Source organism: Kogia breviceps, chromosome 12, assembly GCF_026419965.1.
Source record: "Kogia breviceps isolate mKogBre1 chromosome 12, mKogBre1 haplotype 1, whole genome shotgun sequence".
Taxonomy (NCBI): domain Eukaryota; kingdom Metazoa; phylum Chordata; class Mammalia; order Artiodactyla; family Physeteridae; genus Kogia; species Kogia breviceps.
The window spans coordinates 78924947-78943498 of record NC_081321.1 but is presented as its reverse complement, the minus strand read 5'-3'; the positions used below and the strand labels follow the sequence as shown (position 1 = coordinate 78943498).

Sequence of the window (18552 nt, the reverse complement as noted above, 5' to 3'; positions counted from 1 at the left end):
TTTTCTTTATGTGTACTATGAATTACCCAAGAGATGGGGTAAGAGCAGACGTCTGCTATTAGCAGTCGGCTTAGAGGAATGAGAACTTGCAGGTTTTCTATGAGTGAAAAAGTGCCAGAACCCATGGATAAAGATGTTTATTGCAGATAGACTTTTAGGATACAGGGAATGAAAGTAGGGATGAGGAAAGGAGTGAATTTAAATAGAAGGATTGAAGAGGGGGGAAATGTGACAAGAAAGAGGTGAGCAGAATCTTAAGGGTGGGGGATGAGTGCTGAGCATAAATTTAAGAAAATCTCCTGCAAATCTTTAGTATTAGCCATCCAAATTCCAAATACATCAACCCAACAGATTGTTATCAATTTTTCACCAACCTTTCTTTTCTACCTGTCAGAATGAACCTAATGCCTGTGAAAAAACTTCAGTAATCTGGAAAAGTATAGTATCAATGTTGTAGGTTTTTATTAATATTTTCTCTTTTATACGCTTTAACATAGTTTCTTTTTCTCCTGTTCATCTTAGTGTTTATAGCCACTAGAAGTAAAATCACAGGCTAATTAGTAATTATTAGCACCTGGTAGCTCCCATTTACTGAATTCATCCTGTATTCTAGCCATCCTGCTTGGTTGTTTATGTACAACCTCATTGAATCCTCATGAAAGCCTTAAGAGGTGGAACTGTTATTCCCATTTTATGGAATGAAACTGAGACTCAGAGATGCTAAGGGATTAAAATGTAGGCTCCATGAAAACAATGGTTTTTACCTTTTGTTGTTGTTGTTCTTTTAAAAAAAAATTGCCCTCTCTCCAGCACCCAGAACCGTGCCTGACACACAGTAGGCACAAATATATTTTGAATGTTAAATGAACTTGCTTACATATCTGTAAGTACCAAATTAAGATTCAAAATCAGATTAATCCACTCCAAAGTCTGCATTCCTGATCATCTACTACAGTGCTGCTGGGACATTTGGGTCTTAAACGTGACTCGTTGAGATTATGGAGGCTTATGTCAATATTTAAACGGGCAGGACTTCCCTGGTGGCACAGTGGCTAAGAATCCGCCTGCCAATGCAGGGGACACGGGTTCGAACCCTGGTCCGGGAAGATCCCGCATGCCGCGGAGCAATTAAGCCCATGTGCCACAACTACTGAGCCTGTGCTCTGGAGCCCACGAGCCACAACTACTGAGCCCATGTGCCACAACTACTGAAGCCTGCACACCTAGAGCCCATGCCCCACAACAAGAGAAGCCACTGCAACGAGAAGCCCGCGCACCAAAACGAAGAGTAGCCCCCGCTCACCGCAATTAGATAAAGCCCGCGTGCAGCAACGAAGACCCAGCACAGCCAAAAATAAATAAATTAATTAATTAAAACAAAAACAATTTAAACGGGCAGCCTGAGATAGGATGTTTTGTCCCATTGTTCCTGTTGTGAGCACACCCTTTTACATAAACTCCTGAATACCCTTTTTCCCTCAAATGAAAACATCATTGCTATTTTTTTCATTGTAAAAATTACATAAGCTCATTGAGAAATTTGAATGATAAAAAATATATATATAAATCTGGACAAGGATTAGCGTGAGGCAAGTGAGGTACTTGCCTTGGGTGCAAAATTTAAGGGGGAGGCAAAAACTCAGCAATCAGAATAAGCAACATTTTAATTCACTATTGTAAGAAATTAAAATTAATGCAAAAAAATCCACGATGAACAAAATATCAAAATTTTAAATAAAGACAAGATCAGTGGGCTGGGACGAAGGTGTGGCAAGTAAGGCACTCACTCTCAGGGTCATACAAATACAGAAGCAGATCCATGGTTCGGATTTCATGAGGTTTGCTTTGCTTATCACTAGAAGTAAAGGTTCATTACAAAAAATTTTTTTAATCCTAATTAGAATGAGGGGAAAAAAACCTAGAAATGCTTACTAACCAATTCAGCTGTGAGGTCATGGTTTTCTGCATGTGTTCTATAGTTTGAAAGTATCTGATATTGAGAAAAGATTCAAGAAATGGGAAGCCTGATTTTTTAAAAATGTCTACTGGGGAGGTCCATTTGCTCTCAAGTTTTCAGTTCCACAGAACCAATCCTTTCATATCGGTGGAATCTCCAAGAGACCTGCATTTTGAGCAAGACGAGATCGTGAAAATAAAACCAGAACACTTTCCAGTCTCCTGTTTGTGAAGTTTATGTTTAATCAAGGTTGAACGTTCCTATCTTTGTGCTCAGCTTCATATGAGAAGGAATTGAAAACTGGCACAATCCTTCAGACAAAAGAACTTGAAGTTGCTTGTTTAACGAATTAGTAATGAGAAAAGGGCTTGTTGCAGATGATAATTTTATATACAATCACTATTTTTACACAACATTATTTTCATATATTAGAAATTCTGTTAAACTTTTTCACTTGGGCAGGAAAAATTTATGACCTGCAGCATGAACATCTACCAAAAGTCTACTTTTTCATCCCGAATGAAGAATCGTTCACACCTGGGCCAACTAGGAATCTTCGCTGACACAGGTAGTACCTCAGCTGAAAAACTGGGGCTAGATCCCACTCTTATTCTCAGATTAACAGAAGGTAAGGCTAAATTACTGTTTGATTAAGAATATTGTTTTGAACAATTTACTGTTAATGTTAGGTTTGGGGGCTTTTCTGGAGGTGAGAAAAAGTATGCAGTCTCATAATATGGTAGGGGGTCTTTGTAAATGGGGCTGGAGAGTTGGGAGAAAATCGATTTTAAATAAGAAAACATACCTTTTCCAAGAAATAGACTTGGGCTTCCCTGGTGGTCCAGTGGTTAAGACTCCATGCTTCCACTGCAGGGGGCGCGGGTTCCATCCCTGGTCAGGGAAGTTCAGCGGCCACGAAGTGCAGCCAGGAAAAAAAAAAAAAAAAGAAATAGACTGTGACTCATTTTCATGGCTCTAAGGAAGAAGGTCATGGCCAAAATGATACAGTATTGGAGCTATTAGCTCTGGCCTTTTACACTCAGTTCTACCTTTTACACTCATGTCATTTCAGATATAGAAATACAGAAACTTTCTAAAGTGGAGCCTTGACTGTCCAGACTGTAAAACTCTTATGTCCAGAATCGGGAAGCTCATAGAATTAAGCAAGTTTGCCTGTTGTTGAAAAAAAACATAACCTGTTTTAATGTTCTTTGAAGGCAACCTGTTAAAATACTACAAGCTATTCATTATTGCTCTATGAATGAGGGCAATCTGGTCATCAAAATGTCATGGGCGTTTCTTACTCGTCAAATCAAGAAGTGTCTATAAATGAGGTTGATAGCAGTTTGAAGCTAATGAGGTTAAAGTGGTTAATGGTACGATGATGGAGTCATAAAATCTTCCCCCAAATGTGTCTTGTCCAAATTTTTAAATTGAAAATTAAAAGGAAGGAAGGATGAACACACTTGGAGTGCCCAGCATTTGCGGTGGTAACTAAAAAAAAAATTTCTTTGACTCCCCAAATCCATGTACTTTCCCAAATTGTGGGAAAAAAAAAAATCTTCGGAGAACAAGAAAATCACTTAGGCAAGGACTTTGAATTCAATAATTAACGTAGAAGAAGGAAGCCGGGTTAACTTATTTAGAAGCTCTTGGAGGTGCATATTCTGCACTGTAATTGTATGATAAAGAGGCAAAAGCTGGGCAACATGGTGATACCAGTGACTATACCTTTCTGCCACTTGTTAGCTGTGCAGTCTTGGGCAAGCATCTTGACATCTCTGAGCTTCAGGACCTCACATACAGGATGGGGATAGTAATAAGAACCTTACTGGGATTATTAATAGAATTAAATTATATATTTTAAAAGTCTCGTGAAGTTCCTGGAGTATGGGCATAAAATAAATGGTAGCTAATATTATTAAAGTAATTTTTCAGTGGTTAGGAAAAGGTTTATCTGAAGGTATTTTTTAAGTCAGATACATACTGTATGCAATAATTTAATTACATACCTTTTATTTTATACAACATCTTTGAGGGATAATGAATCAAACCTAAGTCGATTTCAATTTTCTTTAAAGGTGCAGACACAAAAAGGACTGTCCATGAATTTATTAATGACCAGAGAGACAGATTTATGCTCGAGGTAGTTAAAATAATTTCTTTCTCCCATTAGCCGAATAGAAGACTTCCTGCATATACCTGCCAAATTTTCACCTGGACATTTTATTTTTCCATTTCATGCCCCAGATACATTGCCTTTCCTACCTTGAAGACCTAGCCTCTTCTCAACCCACTTCATTCGGGGCTTTTGTTCTCATCATTCCACCAACACCACTTCTATTGCCAAATTCAAATGGTCATTTCACAGTCTTCCTCCTACTCAACTTCCAGCAGGTATTGGCCCAGGTGATCACCCTCCCTTGAAACACTTTCTTCAGCTGGTTTCCGGGCCTCTCTATGTCTTGGTTCTTCCATGGCACTGGCAGCTCACTCCTTCATAATTTTCTTGTTCCTCTTCACCCTGATCTCCAAATGCTGGAATGCCCTGGGCTCACACCTCACCCCACGCTCTATCTACCCTCCTCCAGGCTGGAGGCTTTAAATTCTACTGCCCTGTTAACAGCTTCCAAGTTTACTTCTCTAGCCTAATCTCCTTTCCTAAACTCCAGCCTCACAAACGCAACTCCAGACTCACCAACTGTCATCGTAGTTCTTCACATCTCTACTTAGATGCTCCATAGGCATCTCAAACTTCGCATTGCCAAAGCTGCCCTGCTAAACCCTTCCCTGCCCCTGCAGATCTGAATCTCAGGCAGTGCTCCCTATCTTGGTAAACAGCAATTCCATTTTTCCAGTTGTGTATGCCAGAAATATTGGAGTTATCCTCAACTCCTCCTTCTTACAGCCCACACCCAAATATCCTTTGGAATATATTTTTTTCCAAGTATATCTGTAATCACGCTACTTTTCATGACCTCCTCTGCTGCCACTATAGTCCGTGTTGCCAGTAGCTCTTGTATGAATTCTTGTTAGAACTTCTGAACACGGGTCTCCTGCTCCCACTTTTGCTCCCTGTGGTCAGTCTGTCCTCCACACCTGCCCCTCCTTTGCTGAAGACCTCTGGTGACTTTTCTGGTCCCCAGCTCACTCACTCTCTGACCTCATTCCTACCACTCTCTACTCCATCACTGTGCTCCAGCCACACTGGCCTCCTTGCTGTTCCTGGGACACACCAATCATGCTCTTGCCTCAGGACTTTTGCACAGGAGGCTTTTCCTTCTGGGAGGAACATTTCTCCCTCAGATATCTGCATGCTTTGCGTCCTACTTCCTTCCAGTCTCTGTTTAATTTTCACCATATCAGTGAGGCTTTCCTGGGCTAACCCCTGCCCTTGCCCACTGGACCACTTATTCTCCTTTAATCGACACCCTGCTCTACTAGAGTGAATACTTCGTAAACGCAGTGCTGTTTGTTTTGGTCACTGCTCCATCAGTACCACTTAAAACAGACCTGGCACACACTAGGCACTCAGTAACTACTTGGCAAACAAAGTAATAAATGAAATATTTTGGGGTTGTAAACTTGGAGTATCTAACTTTTGGCTGTTGTTTCTTTAAAGTTATCTCATTTCCATATTCTAATCCATTTATATTATAATATATGTAGCTTTGTTTATACTTTATTTTTCATGCATGGCATTAAAAACCCAAGTGGATTCTTATATTATGTACTAAAAAAAAAAAAACCGCAGCTAGCTATCAAAGTTGTATTTGGGGATCTAAACAGGATGCTCTGAGGCTGGTTTAACACCCCCCCCCACCCCCCTACCCCCTTGAAGGAATCACTGGAACCTGACTCTCCCATGGTCCTTCCTACAGGAAAGCTTTTGTGGCTACAGACAGCCCAATTTCCCAAGGCCCAGAAAGTATTGGAGGGACACTGAATAATACTAAGTAGACTTGCTATTTGGAGGGATATGGACCCCCCACCCTTTCTTTAGGATAGGGCCTGGGGGGATACGTAGCTATTTTGATCTGTGGAACCATTTTGGAACAACATTGAGCCTCTTCATAAAAGTGAAAGAAAGGCATGAGTCTTCATTCTAACTATCCTGAAAATAAAATCCCTACGTGCAATGAAGGTTGTAGCCCCAAGATTGGGCATACTGTTATTTCTAATACAAGTGATCACAGACCAGGCCAGTTAGTTTTCCCTTTGTTGTGAGACCGTTGACATGTGCTAGAAATGTGGAATCATGTTCTTGATGCACTTCTGTTTTCAATATTCCTAGTATGCTCTGTCAACCAAAAGAAACACAATTCAAAAGTATGAAAAACACACAACAATGAAGGAAAGACAACTCATGAAAGCAGAAAAAAAGCTCAAAGAAGACGCAATGGCCTTTGAAGAGTTCCTTCGAGAAAACGACCAGAGATCTGTAGATGCTCTGAAAATGTTCGTTTTTTCACTCTGGCCAGATCGCCTTTTTCCCTCCTTCTTTCTTCTTTTTAGTTTCTCAGAACACAGCCCAATACAAAACAAACTAACAAATCTGTTTCTTTTCAGTGCAGCGCAAGAAACTATAAACAAACTCCAAATGACAGCAGAGCTGAAGAAAGCGAGTATGGAGATACAGTCGGTGAAAAGGTGAGGCCGGGCACCGTCTTCTCCTCATCAAGTGTCCTTGCCCCACTGAAACCTACTTGTGCCTGGTCAGACCTCAGTGGGACTAATCCTGATCAGTTGATGATTTCATAAGTATTATCACATTTTAAAAATAAGTAATCTGTCGATCAAGGATTATCTCTACCTAGGTGCCAGGACACAGTGACCTCTGGCTGAAATATTTCTCTAACTTGTTGTTACAGAAACCAAGAAATTAGTTGAAAAGCAGTAAACCAATGTTAGGGGTAAACAATAAGTTATTTTCTAAGTGTCCTTTTTTCTTCATTCTAAGGCACTGTTCTTCCCCCATTTTAACATCTCTGAAATTGGGGTGCTTTTATATTTTTACAGTCATCTTACAATTATAATTGGGAGTATTTTTTATATTTATACTTATACTTGGTTGAAACTAACTTGGTTGATATTAAAAACCGGATTTATGTACCAATTTTTCTTAAGTCAATCTCCCAAGGCAGTAGAAATAAAAGCAAAAAATAAACAAATTGATTGGACATAGGCAAACTTACAAGCTTTTGTACAGCCAAAGGAAACAACAGACAAGACGAAAAGACAGCCTACAGACTGGGAGAAAATATTTGCAAATGATGCAACCGACAAGGGCTAAATTTCCAAAAAATACAAACAGCTCGAATAAGTCAATAACAAAAAAAACAACCCAATTGAAAAATGGGCAGAAGATCTAAAGAGACATTTCTCCAAAGAAGACATACAGATGGGGACTTCCCTGGCAGTCCAGTGGTTAAGACTCTGAGTTCCCAATTCAGGGGGCACGGGTTCGATCCCTGGCTGGGGAGCTAAGATACCGCATGCTGCACGGCACAGCCTAAAAACAAAACAAAACAAAACAAAAAAAAGACATACAGATGGCCAACAGGCATATGAAAAGATGCTCAACATCTCTAATTCTTAGAGAAATGCAAATCAAAACTACAGTGAGGTACCACCTCACAATGGTCATAATGTCCATCATTAAAAAGTCTACAAGTAACAAATGCTGAAGAGGATGAGGAGAAAAAGGAACCCTCCGACACAGTTGATAGGAAGGTAAATTGGTGTAGCCACAATGGAAAACAGAATGGAGGTTCCTCAAAAAACTAAAAATAGAGTTACCATATGACACAGCAATCCTACTCCTGGGCATAAATCCAGAGAAAACCATAATTCGAAAAGATACACACACCCCAATGTTCACTGCAGCACTATGGACAGTAGCCAAGGCATGGCAACAACCTAAATGTCCATTGACAGATGACTGGATAAAGAAGCTGTGGTACATATACACAATGGAATACCACTCAGCCATAAAAAGGAATGAAATAATGCCATTTGCAGCAGCATGGATGGACCTAGAGATTATCATACTAAGTGGAGTAAGTCAGAAAGAGAAAGACAAATACCATATATCACTTATATGTGGAATCTAAAATATGACATGAATGAACTTATTTGCGAAACAGAAACAGACTAACACATAGAGAACAGGTTTGTGGTTGCCAAGGGGGAGGGGCGAGGAGGAGGGAAGGATTGGAAGTTTGGGATTAGCAGATGCAAACTATTATATATAGAATGGATAAACAACAAGGTCCTACTGTATAGCACAGGGAACTATATTCAATATCCTGTGATAAAACATAATGGAAAAGAATATGAAAAAGAATGTACCTGTATATATATAATCGAATCACTTTGCTGTACAGTAGAAATTAACAAATTGTAAACTATACTTCAATAAAATAAAATTTTTCAAAAAAGAGTAAAAAACTGGGATTTATAATGACAAAAATTACAGGAGCAGGAGTTGGGATAAAATTATTCTAATACCAGCTACTCTTTTTAAAACCCGGATATTTTCTTCTATGGTCAAGTGGATGTCAACTTGATCTAATTTTAAATATCTCAAGAAGCTTCCTTCTGTCACATCCTTAAATAGAAATTTCACGATCCAGGAGACACTTGGTCTTGGTATCGAGTCGTGCTAAAACTTGTTTTTTCTTTTTGAGGACTCAGTGTTTCTCTCTTTTCTAAAACTAAGTCCTAGACTTACATCCCAGACTTTTTTGGGAGGAAGACAATAGCTTGTCTGAAACACAGCAAATGAACTGGATGACAGTTTCTTGGAAACTATTGCTACTAACAAAATGTGTGTTTCAAACGCATTCTGGCTTCAGCAGCCTCTTTCGTCAGGAGCCTAAGGTTGAAAGTGCTCCAAGATGAAGAATCCTGTCCTACCTTCCTTCTCTCCATGATGTAATTAGAAGATTATCTTTATAGAACTAGAGTACCAGCCTATATGTTTGCATAAAGTACAGTAATTATACACAATTGCCACCCAGTTAAACCTTCCAAACAGCCTGGCCATAGAGAACTTGCTTGTCGTTTATGTGTCTTGTCACCCTAAAAAGGTGCAAAAGGTCATGAAAAACAGGCTGGTAACAGAGCAAAGGGATGCAAGCATCTGCTATTTATTTCCTCTTCTCTTTTTGGGCTCAGGATGACGCACAGAGGTTCTCTGCTGAAGGGAGGGCTGGACATCTGTTTACAAAGAGAAGGGGAGCTTATTCTGAAGCTTTTGCTTGGAAGCTGTGCAGTTCTAGCCATTTTAATCCTGTTCTTTGTAGCACATCAGAGAGGCTTTCAGTCTAAAATGTGGTGGTGGGCTTCCCCGGTGGCGCAGTGGTTGAGAATCCCCCTGCGATGCAGGGAACAGGGGTTCGTGCCCCGGTCTGGGAAGATCCCACGTGCCGTGCTGGGCCCGTGAGCCATAGCCGCTGAGCCTGCACGTCCGGAGCCTGTGCTCTGCAGCGGGAGAGGCCACAACAGTGAGAGGCCCATGTACCGAAAAAAAAAAAAAATAAATAAAATAAAATAAAATAAAATGTGGTGGTGGTAGAATGAGGGGTTTCCAACATCTTTTGACGGGTGATACATGAGCCCACCATTTATTGACTCTTGAATATCACTCCCAGCAGGGCTTAAGGGAGGTTCTGAGGCTGAAGATAGAAGAGTAATATTGATAAGGGTATTGACAAGGGTATGGATAAGGCAGGCTCTGAAGGATAAGAGTGGAGCTCCCTTTCACACAGACCTTCATTGTTATTTTCAACATTCCTTCTGGGTCCATTTTGTAACATGATTTTATGGGAAAGCAGTGCAAGGCTGCGGGGAGGCTTTCTGTCCAAGTCACTGGGTATTGTTGAGAGCATCAGCACCTGAGTCAGACAGACCCAGGTTTGTGTGCTGACTTTGCTCATTTACCACACAGATGACTTTGCAAGTCATTCATTTCTTTTTCCAAAAGATAGGAATAATAATGGGTATTATTATTATTGTTATCATCACTATTATCCTGTACTGAGGATGAAATCATACATGCAATGTGCCCTGCATATTACCTGGTACATAGATGCTCGCTGAGTGTTAGTTTCCCTTCTTCTTCTTACATAAGTGCCATCTTTTGCTGTCTTATAATTTCTCCCTATGTCTAAAACTTAATACAATATTTCCCTCAGAAATAATGAGAGTAAATCTATTGTTACCAAGCAAGGGCTCACTGCCTGATGCACATAGCACCCAATACTATGGCACGGGCTTTTGAGAAATGAAAGCTTTATCGCGAGGTCGACCGACAAGGAGGCAGGAGGCAGGGCTAAAATCTGTCTCCCTGATCCAGGGTTTGGGGCGAAATGTGAGGGGTTGGGGGGATAAGCTGATTGGCTAGTCTGAAGTCAGTCCACATAAGCTACTTGAGCTGCTGGAAGCCAGATTTTCCTCATTTAAGGACTCTTCTCTTTGTAAAGGGCTCTGGTGGCAACATTTCTATTCTTTAAGTTCTTGGAGACATGGGTTCCTGTCTAGCACATGCGCGGTGCCGTCTTTAAAATAACTCAAGGTTTGATGAATCAACAACCTATTTGAGGCAAACCAGTTTAAGTTGGTCACTGTTGTTGTTGTTTTTTAAAAATATTTATTTATTTATTTTTGGCTGCGTTGGGTCTTTGCTGCTGTGCGCATGGCTTTCTCTAGTTGTGGTGAGTGGGGGCTACTCTTCGTGGCTATGTGCGGGCTTCTCATTACGGTGGCTTCTCTTGTGGTGGAGCACGGGCTCTAGGTGGGTGGGCTTCAGCAGTTGTGGCACACGGGCTTAGATGCTCTGCGGCATGTGGGATCTTCTCAGACCAGGGCTTGAACCCGTGTCCCCTGCATTGGCAGGTGGGTTCTTAACCACTGCGTCACCAGGGAAGCCCCTGGTCAATGTTTTACATGCTGTTTCAGTTTCCTTTTTCTTTGTACATCTCCTCAGTCTTGAGGGAAAGAGGGCAAGACCACCCAACCTGCTCCCTGCTGATTAAAGGGCTTGGAGTTTTATAAGAGGAATGAAATTGTTTTGCACTTAAATGTAACTATTTATGAGTCCCACCTTCAACTCTTATGTCTTGGCAATCACGAGAGCTGGGGAGCCCTTTTTAAAATGCAGACAATAAGTACAAAATTTGATGAGTAAAAGGATTAGCTCTAAGATACACAGAATTATAACTCCTAATTTTTTTTTTTTTTTTTTTTGTGGTACGCGGGCCTCTCACTGTTGTGGCCTCTCTTGCCACGGAGCACAGGCGCGCAGGCCCAGCGGCCATGGCTCACGGGCCCAGCCGCTCCGCGGCATGTGGGATCTTCCCGGACTGGGGCACGAACCTGTGTCCCCTGCATCTTCAGGTGGACTCCCAACCACTGCGCCACCAGGGAAGCCCTATAACTCCTAATTTTAACAGTCCTTCAAAAATGGGCCTTATTTCTTTGGGAATGCAAGAAAACATATTATTTTTAACATTTTTAGTGATTGAATTTGGATTTATATAGGCCTGATCTGGACTCGGGTTGAAGATGTCTGCATTTCTCTTCCTGGCCAGGTGGAGCCTTAGCTCTCCTGTTTCTTTTGGAAAAGTAATTTAAGGTCAGTTAAGGGTTCACAAGTGTAATGAGCGTGGGGAAATCGGTAGTGGGTTTCCCTCCGTGATAGGACGGTTGGGTCCTCCTGTTTCCTCCCGTGTGCCCTGTTTGGGAATTGTCCATTCCACTCGGGATGCAGCTGATTCTCAGGGTGTTGATTTTTCCAAGTTTTAAGGAGGACCCAATCCCCTGAGATTATGTAGTGCAGGGGAATGTCTGTGGGAAACATTTATGGACTAGAAACATATTTAGGTATAGCAGATAAAGTAACACCTAGAGACTGTACACATTCTATAGTATCTAATTCTTTCATAATACAATCATTTTCAAGACTACAATAATACTTAGTCTTCAGGAAGTGTCTCCCATATAACACTTCATAAGGGCTCAACTGGAACTTACTTCTAGGGGCTACCCTTACCCTAAGCAGGGAAACTGGTATAACACCTTATCCCAAGTTAAGTGGATTTCCTGACATATTTTGGCAATTGTCTTTAAAGGTACGATTCATCTTTTCAGTCTTTCCCGTAGACTGAGGTCTCCATGAAGCATGTAACTTCCATGGTATTCCGAGGGTTCCAGACACCCCTTGAGTTACCTTGGCTATGAAAGCTCCTCTGTTGTCATTTAATTGAATGAAGCAACCCAAAACGAGGGATAATTTCTTTCAGTAAGGCCTCTGTTACCTTGGAAGCTTTGTCTGTCCAACGTGGAAAAGCTTCGACCCATCCTGTGAAGGTGTCCACAAATACCAGCATATATTAAAGTCTATTTGCCAGTCATTTCCTGGTTCTGTCTGTCGGGTTTGCACCCCTTTTATTACTGTGGGTGGCCCGGTTTTAGTATTGTTTCTGGCGCAGATCCTGCAATTCTGTACTACCTTTTAGATGGTCCTTTGCATCTGTGGACCAACAATAAACTGTCGTAGACAATGATAGGTTGCCTCCCTCCCATGATGCTTTCCTTGATGTAGATGAGTAGTAATTCTTTCCATTAAATGAGCACTAGTCCCTATTCAGTATAAATCCAGCCTTGTTTGGTTGTTTGGTACTGATCACCCTCTAAGTCTTGAGAATCAGCATGAAATCCCCCTTTACTCTGTTCTCTCTAAATCCATTTCTAAATACCGAGCTTAAACAGGAGTAAGTGAAATGAGTGCTAGGGCCTTAGGATCTGGGTTTGGGGTTCTGGCTGCCCATTTTGTGCCTGATCAGCCAAAATATTTCCTTTAGCTGTATTAGTATCAGTCTTTTGGTGGCCCGGGCAATGTACTATGGCTACTTCTTCCAGCATTATAATAGAGTCTAAGAAGGCCAGTATCTCCTCTGTGTGTTTAATTTCTTCCCTTCCTGATGTTAGTAGATGTCTCTCTTTCCACATGGCCCCATGGGCACGCATGACAGAGAAGGCATACTCAGTATAAATGGTTACCTTTTTCTTAGCTCTGAGGCACAGGGCTCTTACGAGGGCCGTGAGCTCTGCCTTCTGGGCAGACGTACCTGGAGGGAAGGCTTCTGCTTCTAAGACTTCCTGATGAGTTACTACTGTGTACCCTGCCTTCTGGAGTCCCCAGTCCACGAAGCTGCTCCCGATCATAAACATATCCATATCTACATTTTCTAAAGGCTGATCAGTTAGGTTAGGACTGCTAGAATAGACTTCTTCAGTCATTTGTATGGTATGAGATGCCTTATGGCATTCCATAGTGCACTTAATGGCTCATTGTCATTTCCTTTAAGAGCCTCATTTAGGGGTTTGGCCATGAGTCCAAAGTTAGGAATCCAAATATTACAAAACCCAGCCATTCCTAAGAATCCTAGCGATCGCCTTCTGGTAGTGGGTACAGCTACCCTAGCTAATGCTTCCCTTCGATCCAACAATAAGGGATCTTTTCCTTTTGATAACTCAAATCCTAGGTATTTTACAGTTGGTTGAGAAATTTGCGCTTTTCCCCTGGAGACTTTGTCCCCAGTCTGCCAGAAAGTTTAAAGTGAGGGTTGCATTTTGGTCTGAAGCTTCCTTAGTTTTACTAGAAGCAAAGTATAAGGATTTGGCATCACGGGATGTATATCCCCTACAGTTTGGTTAATGGCTTTCAAATCCTGTACAAAACGATAATCTCTGGCCCCGGAGTTTTGTACCAGCGGGATTAGAGTGTTATATGGGGATTGACAAGGTCCGATTAATTGGCATTTAAGAAAGGTGGTTATCAGAGGGTTTATACCTTTCTCTGAATGCCTGTTTAAAGTGTATTGCTTTAAATTTGGAGCCTTGGTGCCTGGATGGTGTTTTACTACTATTGAGTCAGGCATCTTGACTCTCCCTGGCCTTCCTGCAGCCCAAACACCCGCTCTTACCTTTTGTGGAATTTCCTCAAGGACGGGCCTCCCAGTTGTAATAGTGCAGCTCAGAGGGCGCAGGTTTGATCTGGGGGTACTTTAATGTCTGGTGAGAAAATCATTTAATTTTGTTAGTAGATCTTGCCCCAACAAGGGAACAGGGGCATCAGGCATGTACAGAAAGCTGGGCTTTAAATATGTTTTCTTTCCAGTTATATAGATCAGAGGTAGAAAAGGGGGGAGTGCAGAGATACCAACCCCCTGGGTTGACCTTGGTCATCTAGATCGGCAGGAACTTGTCTTAAGGGATATTGCCCTGCCTGAGGCAGAGGACCACGTGGACTGAATTGAATACACTGGCATGTACGGGGAGGGGAGTCGATCCCTTCTGACTGTCTGGTAAGGAGGGTACGAGGGTAGAGCTGGTTGCGGCTGTAGGAGGATTGTTGGGAGAAGTCTTGGCATGCCACGCAGGACTTCCCCCTTCATATGGCGGGAGGGCCACAGGGCGCCCAAGGCGGAGCCAAATGGAGTAAGTCGAGATCATCGTTAGACTCTGACTGCAGGCAAGACAGGCTTTTTCTGAGGGTCTTGCCTCTGAATCATGATTTTACATCTATTCTGCAAATTCTTATTCTGATATAAAGACCTAATTTGGTTACGCTGCTGAAAAATTCGCAAAATAAGTTAGAAAAAACATCAAATGACTTGTACCTGCTTCCTCTTGATCTGAGGAAAGTTGATATTCACAGTGCAAGGCAGAGCTGATGGTAGGACAGCCAAGATTTCTCCATGTGGAAGTCCATCCTCTGGAGGAAAAAAAAGCCCCTTTGTGAAGCAGGAGCTCTGTTGTTGGCTGACCGGGTTGCCTCCATTTTTGTCCTCCAAGTACTTTACTTCTTGGCCAGCAAACACGGAAGAGCCTGGAACAACTGCCGTTAGCAAATGCCTGCCGCCTCTTCCCAGCCTCCATGGATTGGGCCCGATGTCAGTCTTATAAGAGACTCGATGTCCGTGGGATGCAATGCTGGCTGCACCTGGAAAACCCTTGAGTTCATGGGAGATGAAGGAAAGCACCAGGGTTTGCCAATCTGGGGCTTGGGGCATACTTTGTTCCTTTGTAGGAAGCACCTGGGCACACTCGGGGCTTGCCCCCTCAATGACTCCATCTTAGTGCTGATTCTGAGGGGTTAGCTTGCCCCCCTGAGAATGGACATTTGGAGAGAGTGTGCAAACAAGCAACTCATAAGTCAACAGTTAGCCAGTGCCCCAGATTTCAAACCCAAGAGCCGAGAACAGTCTACGGATTGCAAACCTCTAGAAAATGGCCTTCCCTCACTCCCCCTGACCCCAACCCACCCAGAACAGCAGACAGCCTCAAGAGGTGTGAGGGAGAAAGCAAGAACCGTACAATTTGGGAACCGATTCCATCTCCTAGCTTGGTTTCTGGAAAGAAGCAAGCAAATGCAGTAGTGACTATTCCCAACTTGGCTGTATGAATTCCCTGGAGAATCCAATGAGGCGTCAAAGATGGCCAGGGTGGATGTGAGGGTTCTCTTAGGGAACACTGGAAACTTTCCATTAGAGGTGATTGCCAAGAACTGTGGCTTGAAAGTCACGCATGCTACCAGCTGCTGAGGAAGCTGCCCAGCAGCTCCAAGACTGTAGTCAATTTGGCCAGAGGCTCCTAATAGTTTTCCCCTGTGTGCTAAGGGCAGGCTTGCCTATTGCAGAGGGGCCTGTGAAAGTCCAGACTGTCTCCCTCGCCAGCTCAGAAAACTTACCTGATGAGGAGGGTGAAAGAGGTGACCTTACCACCTTGAAGAAAGTGAAGTGAGGAGGCTCTCTTAGACTCAGTCAGAGCTGAATTTGAGAGAGGAATTCAGGAAGATACAGGCTGAAATACCCAAGCCCTCACTTCCTTTCTGAGCATGTTGGGGTTTAATATTCCTGGTAGACGACCAAAACATTTTACCTCCACAGCAGAGATCACAGATGAGCTAATCTAGATGTATGGGCTATTTCTAGGTGGAATGCATTCAGCCCAAGGCCTCCATGTATGTAGCCCATGGCATTAAGCACCACCACCAATGTTTGTTCCTCCAAGGAAACTTTCCTTTTATATATAGAGAGACTTAAAAGCAGTTCAGTGCTAACACCCTGTTAGTTTGGCTCATGCAAAATAGGGTTAAAATTCTCAGTAAGGGAAAAACCAAAATGTGTCCAATTATATAGAATTCCTTTAACCCAAGAACAGGGTATGTTCCTCTGGGATGGAGGATTTTCCTACTTTACACTCCCTCATTTCTCCTTTACCCTTTCACCCCAACAAGGTAATCAGGGCTGGTTCCATTAAGAATACACCCCTGTATCAATACCTTCAGGCAATCATATTAGGGACAAGTGAGAAAAAAAACCCCACACCTCCATAAGGCAAGGTTTCTAGTCAGGGAGCAATGTCTTTGGTCTCCTGAGTCAGAGGGCCCTCATTCATATCTGGTTTAATAAAGTTTTGTTACAGTCCTACAAGAGCCAACCGCTATCAGCCAATCCTAACAAATAAAACAGTCAGACATAGACAAACGTAGTTAAACAATGAAACCAAAGGCCTGGGACTCTAACCCAGGGTTTGGGACTCTAACCCCATCCTTTGAGTATCTCAGCGGCTAGAACCTTTTATATGGTCTCCCTTAGTGTGGGACTCTAACCCACGATCTTAGCCTTGGGACTCTAACCCAAGGTTCGGGAATCTAACCCAACAAAATTCTCCCCAGGTTGGAGCTCTAAACTATAATCCCAACAAGGTTATTAGAGAGGCACAGGTGCATTTTAATGAGCTTACTCACCCAAAAGACCTCTGATCCAGGAGTTGCTTCTTTTCTCAAAAGTGAAAGTAGCACCAAGGAAGCTGGAGTGCCAGGCTGGGGAAGCAGGAACCTGACAGGTGACCCTCTAGACAGATCCGGTCTAGGTGGCCACTCTGGACTGGTGGCAAGGCACACACTACACTAAGGGCCACAGTGCCTCTGGCAGGCACTCAGAAGACCTGTGTCCCTTTGTGGTCGCCAAAATTGTTCCAGGCAAGGGCTCGCCGCCCGATGCGTATAGAAGCCAATACTATGGCACCGGCTTTTGAGAAAAGAAAGAGCTTTATTGAGAGGTTGACAGGCAAGGAGACAGATTTGAGAGCCTTGCCTCCTGTCGTCTTGCCACTCAACCTCTCAATAAAGATCTTTCTTTTCTCAAAAGCTGGTGCCATAGTATTGGCATCTATGCACATTGGGCAGTGAGCCCTTGTCCAGTAACACGATCATCAATCTATTCTATGTGTGGATATCCTTGGGCATGTTTTATTCAAATAACATTCCTACAGTTTTTTTAAAAAAATAAATTTATTTATGGCTGCATTGGGTCTTCGTTGCTTCTTAGGGGCTTTCTCTAGTTGTGGTGAGCGGGGGCTACTCTTCGTTGCGGTATGCAGGCTTCTCATTGCAGTGGTTTCTCTTGTTGCGGAGCATGGGCTCTAGGCACGCGGGCTTCAGTGGTCGTGGCACATGGGCTCAGTAGTTGTGGCTCGTGGGCTCTAGAGCACAGGCTCAGTAGTTGTGGCGCACAGGCTTAGTTGCTCCACAGCATGTGGGATTTGCCCTGACCAGGGCTCGAACCCATGTCCCCTGCATTGGCAGGCAGATTATTAAGCACTGTGCCACGAGGGAAGCTGTCCTACAGGTTTCTTGCCTCTCGTCTCATATCTTATTGAAGCCCATATTTTTATGGCCATATTTACAATATTTGTTAAGCAAATTATTATTCAAATACATGACCAATAAAATGACTTTTGTAAAACCTTTTTAAAAAAATGAACATGCTTTCACACAGGTATATCTAATCATATCTTTATTTCTTTTGAGTAGTGAAATAGCCAAAACAGAATTCCTCCTTAAAGAGTACATGAACTATGGATTTTTTCTGCTGAAATTATCTCCAAAACAATGGCAAATCCAGCAAGCAATGAAAAGGGTGTCAAAGAATAAAGAAAATGTGAATGTCATGCTTCCAAGTATAATGACAAGTAAGTCCTATATTCTTAAATTCAATTAAGTGAATATCCCTAATTCTAAAATATTCTGCCTCAATGTTTGTTTTCTATTAAATAGTCAGAATTTTTATTTTAAGCAGAACCTGAACAATCCCACTATCCCACTATCTCTGATATTATAAATTATTAATTTGGAAACTCAGGTTAATTTCAGATATGAAGCAATAAAAATATACACATGGAAAAATAGAAAATACCTTATTTGTAGATAGTATGATAGCATACCTACAAACCTCTCCCCAATAAAAAAACCTGGAAAACAAGTTGACTTATTAAAGCGTTCTATAGAGTAAGTGGACACAGAGTCAATTATACTTTATTAACCTAATATGTCAAGCTAAATAGATTAATTTTATTAATTAGAAAATATACAAGGGAATTAAATCCAAGAAAGCAATAATAACCTTAATTGTGTGACCAGGAGATTTGACAAATGAGAAATGTGTCATGTTTTTAGATAGGAAGGTTGATTTTGTAAAGCTGCCAATTTTTCTGAAATTAATTATAAGCTTTATGGAATTATA

The 18552-nt window shown here is 42.1% G+C and overlaps 1 protein-coding gene across 1 annotated transcript in view; it reads left to right on the top strand.

The window, feature by feature from the left end:
• The window catches only part of CCDC38 (coiled-coil domain containing 38), a 42593-nt gene that overhangs the window by 4665 nt on the left and 19376 nt on the right, over positions 1–18552 (top strand). Inside the window, exons 3-7 of the mRNA XM_067010627.1 lie at positions 2420–2585; positions 4039–4103; positions 6252–6415; positions 6527–6607; positions 17844–18001. Coding sequence (XP_066866728.1) covers positions 2420–2585; positions 4039–4103; positions 6252–6415; positions 6527–6607; positions 17844–18001 — 634 coding nt within the window. The remainder of the gene's footprint in view (positions 1–2419; positions 2586–4038; positions 4104–6251; positions 6416–6526; positions 6608–17843; positions 18002–18552) is intronic.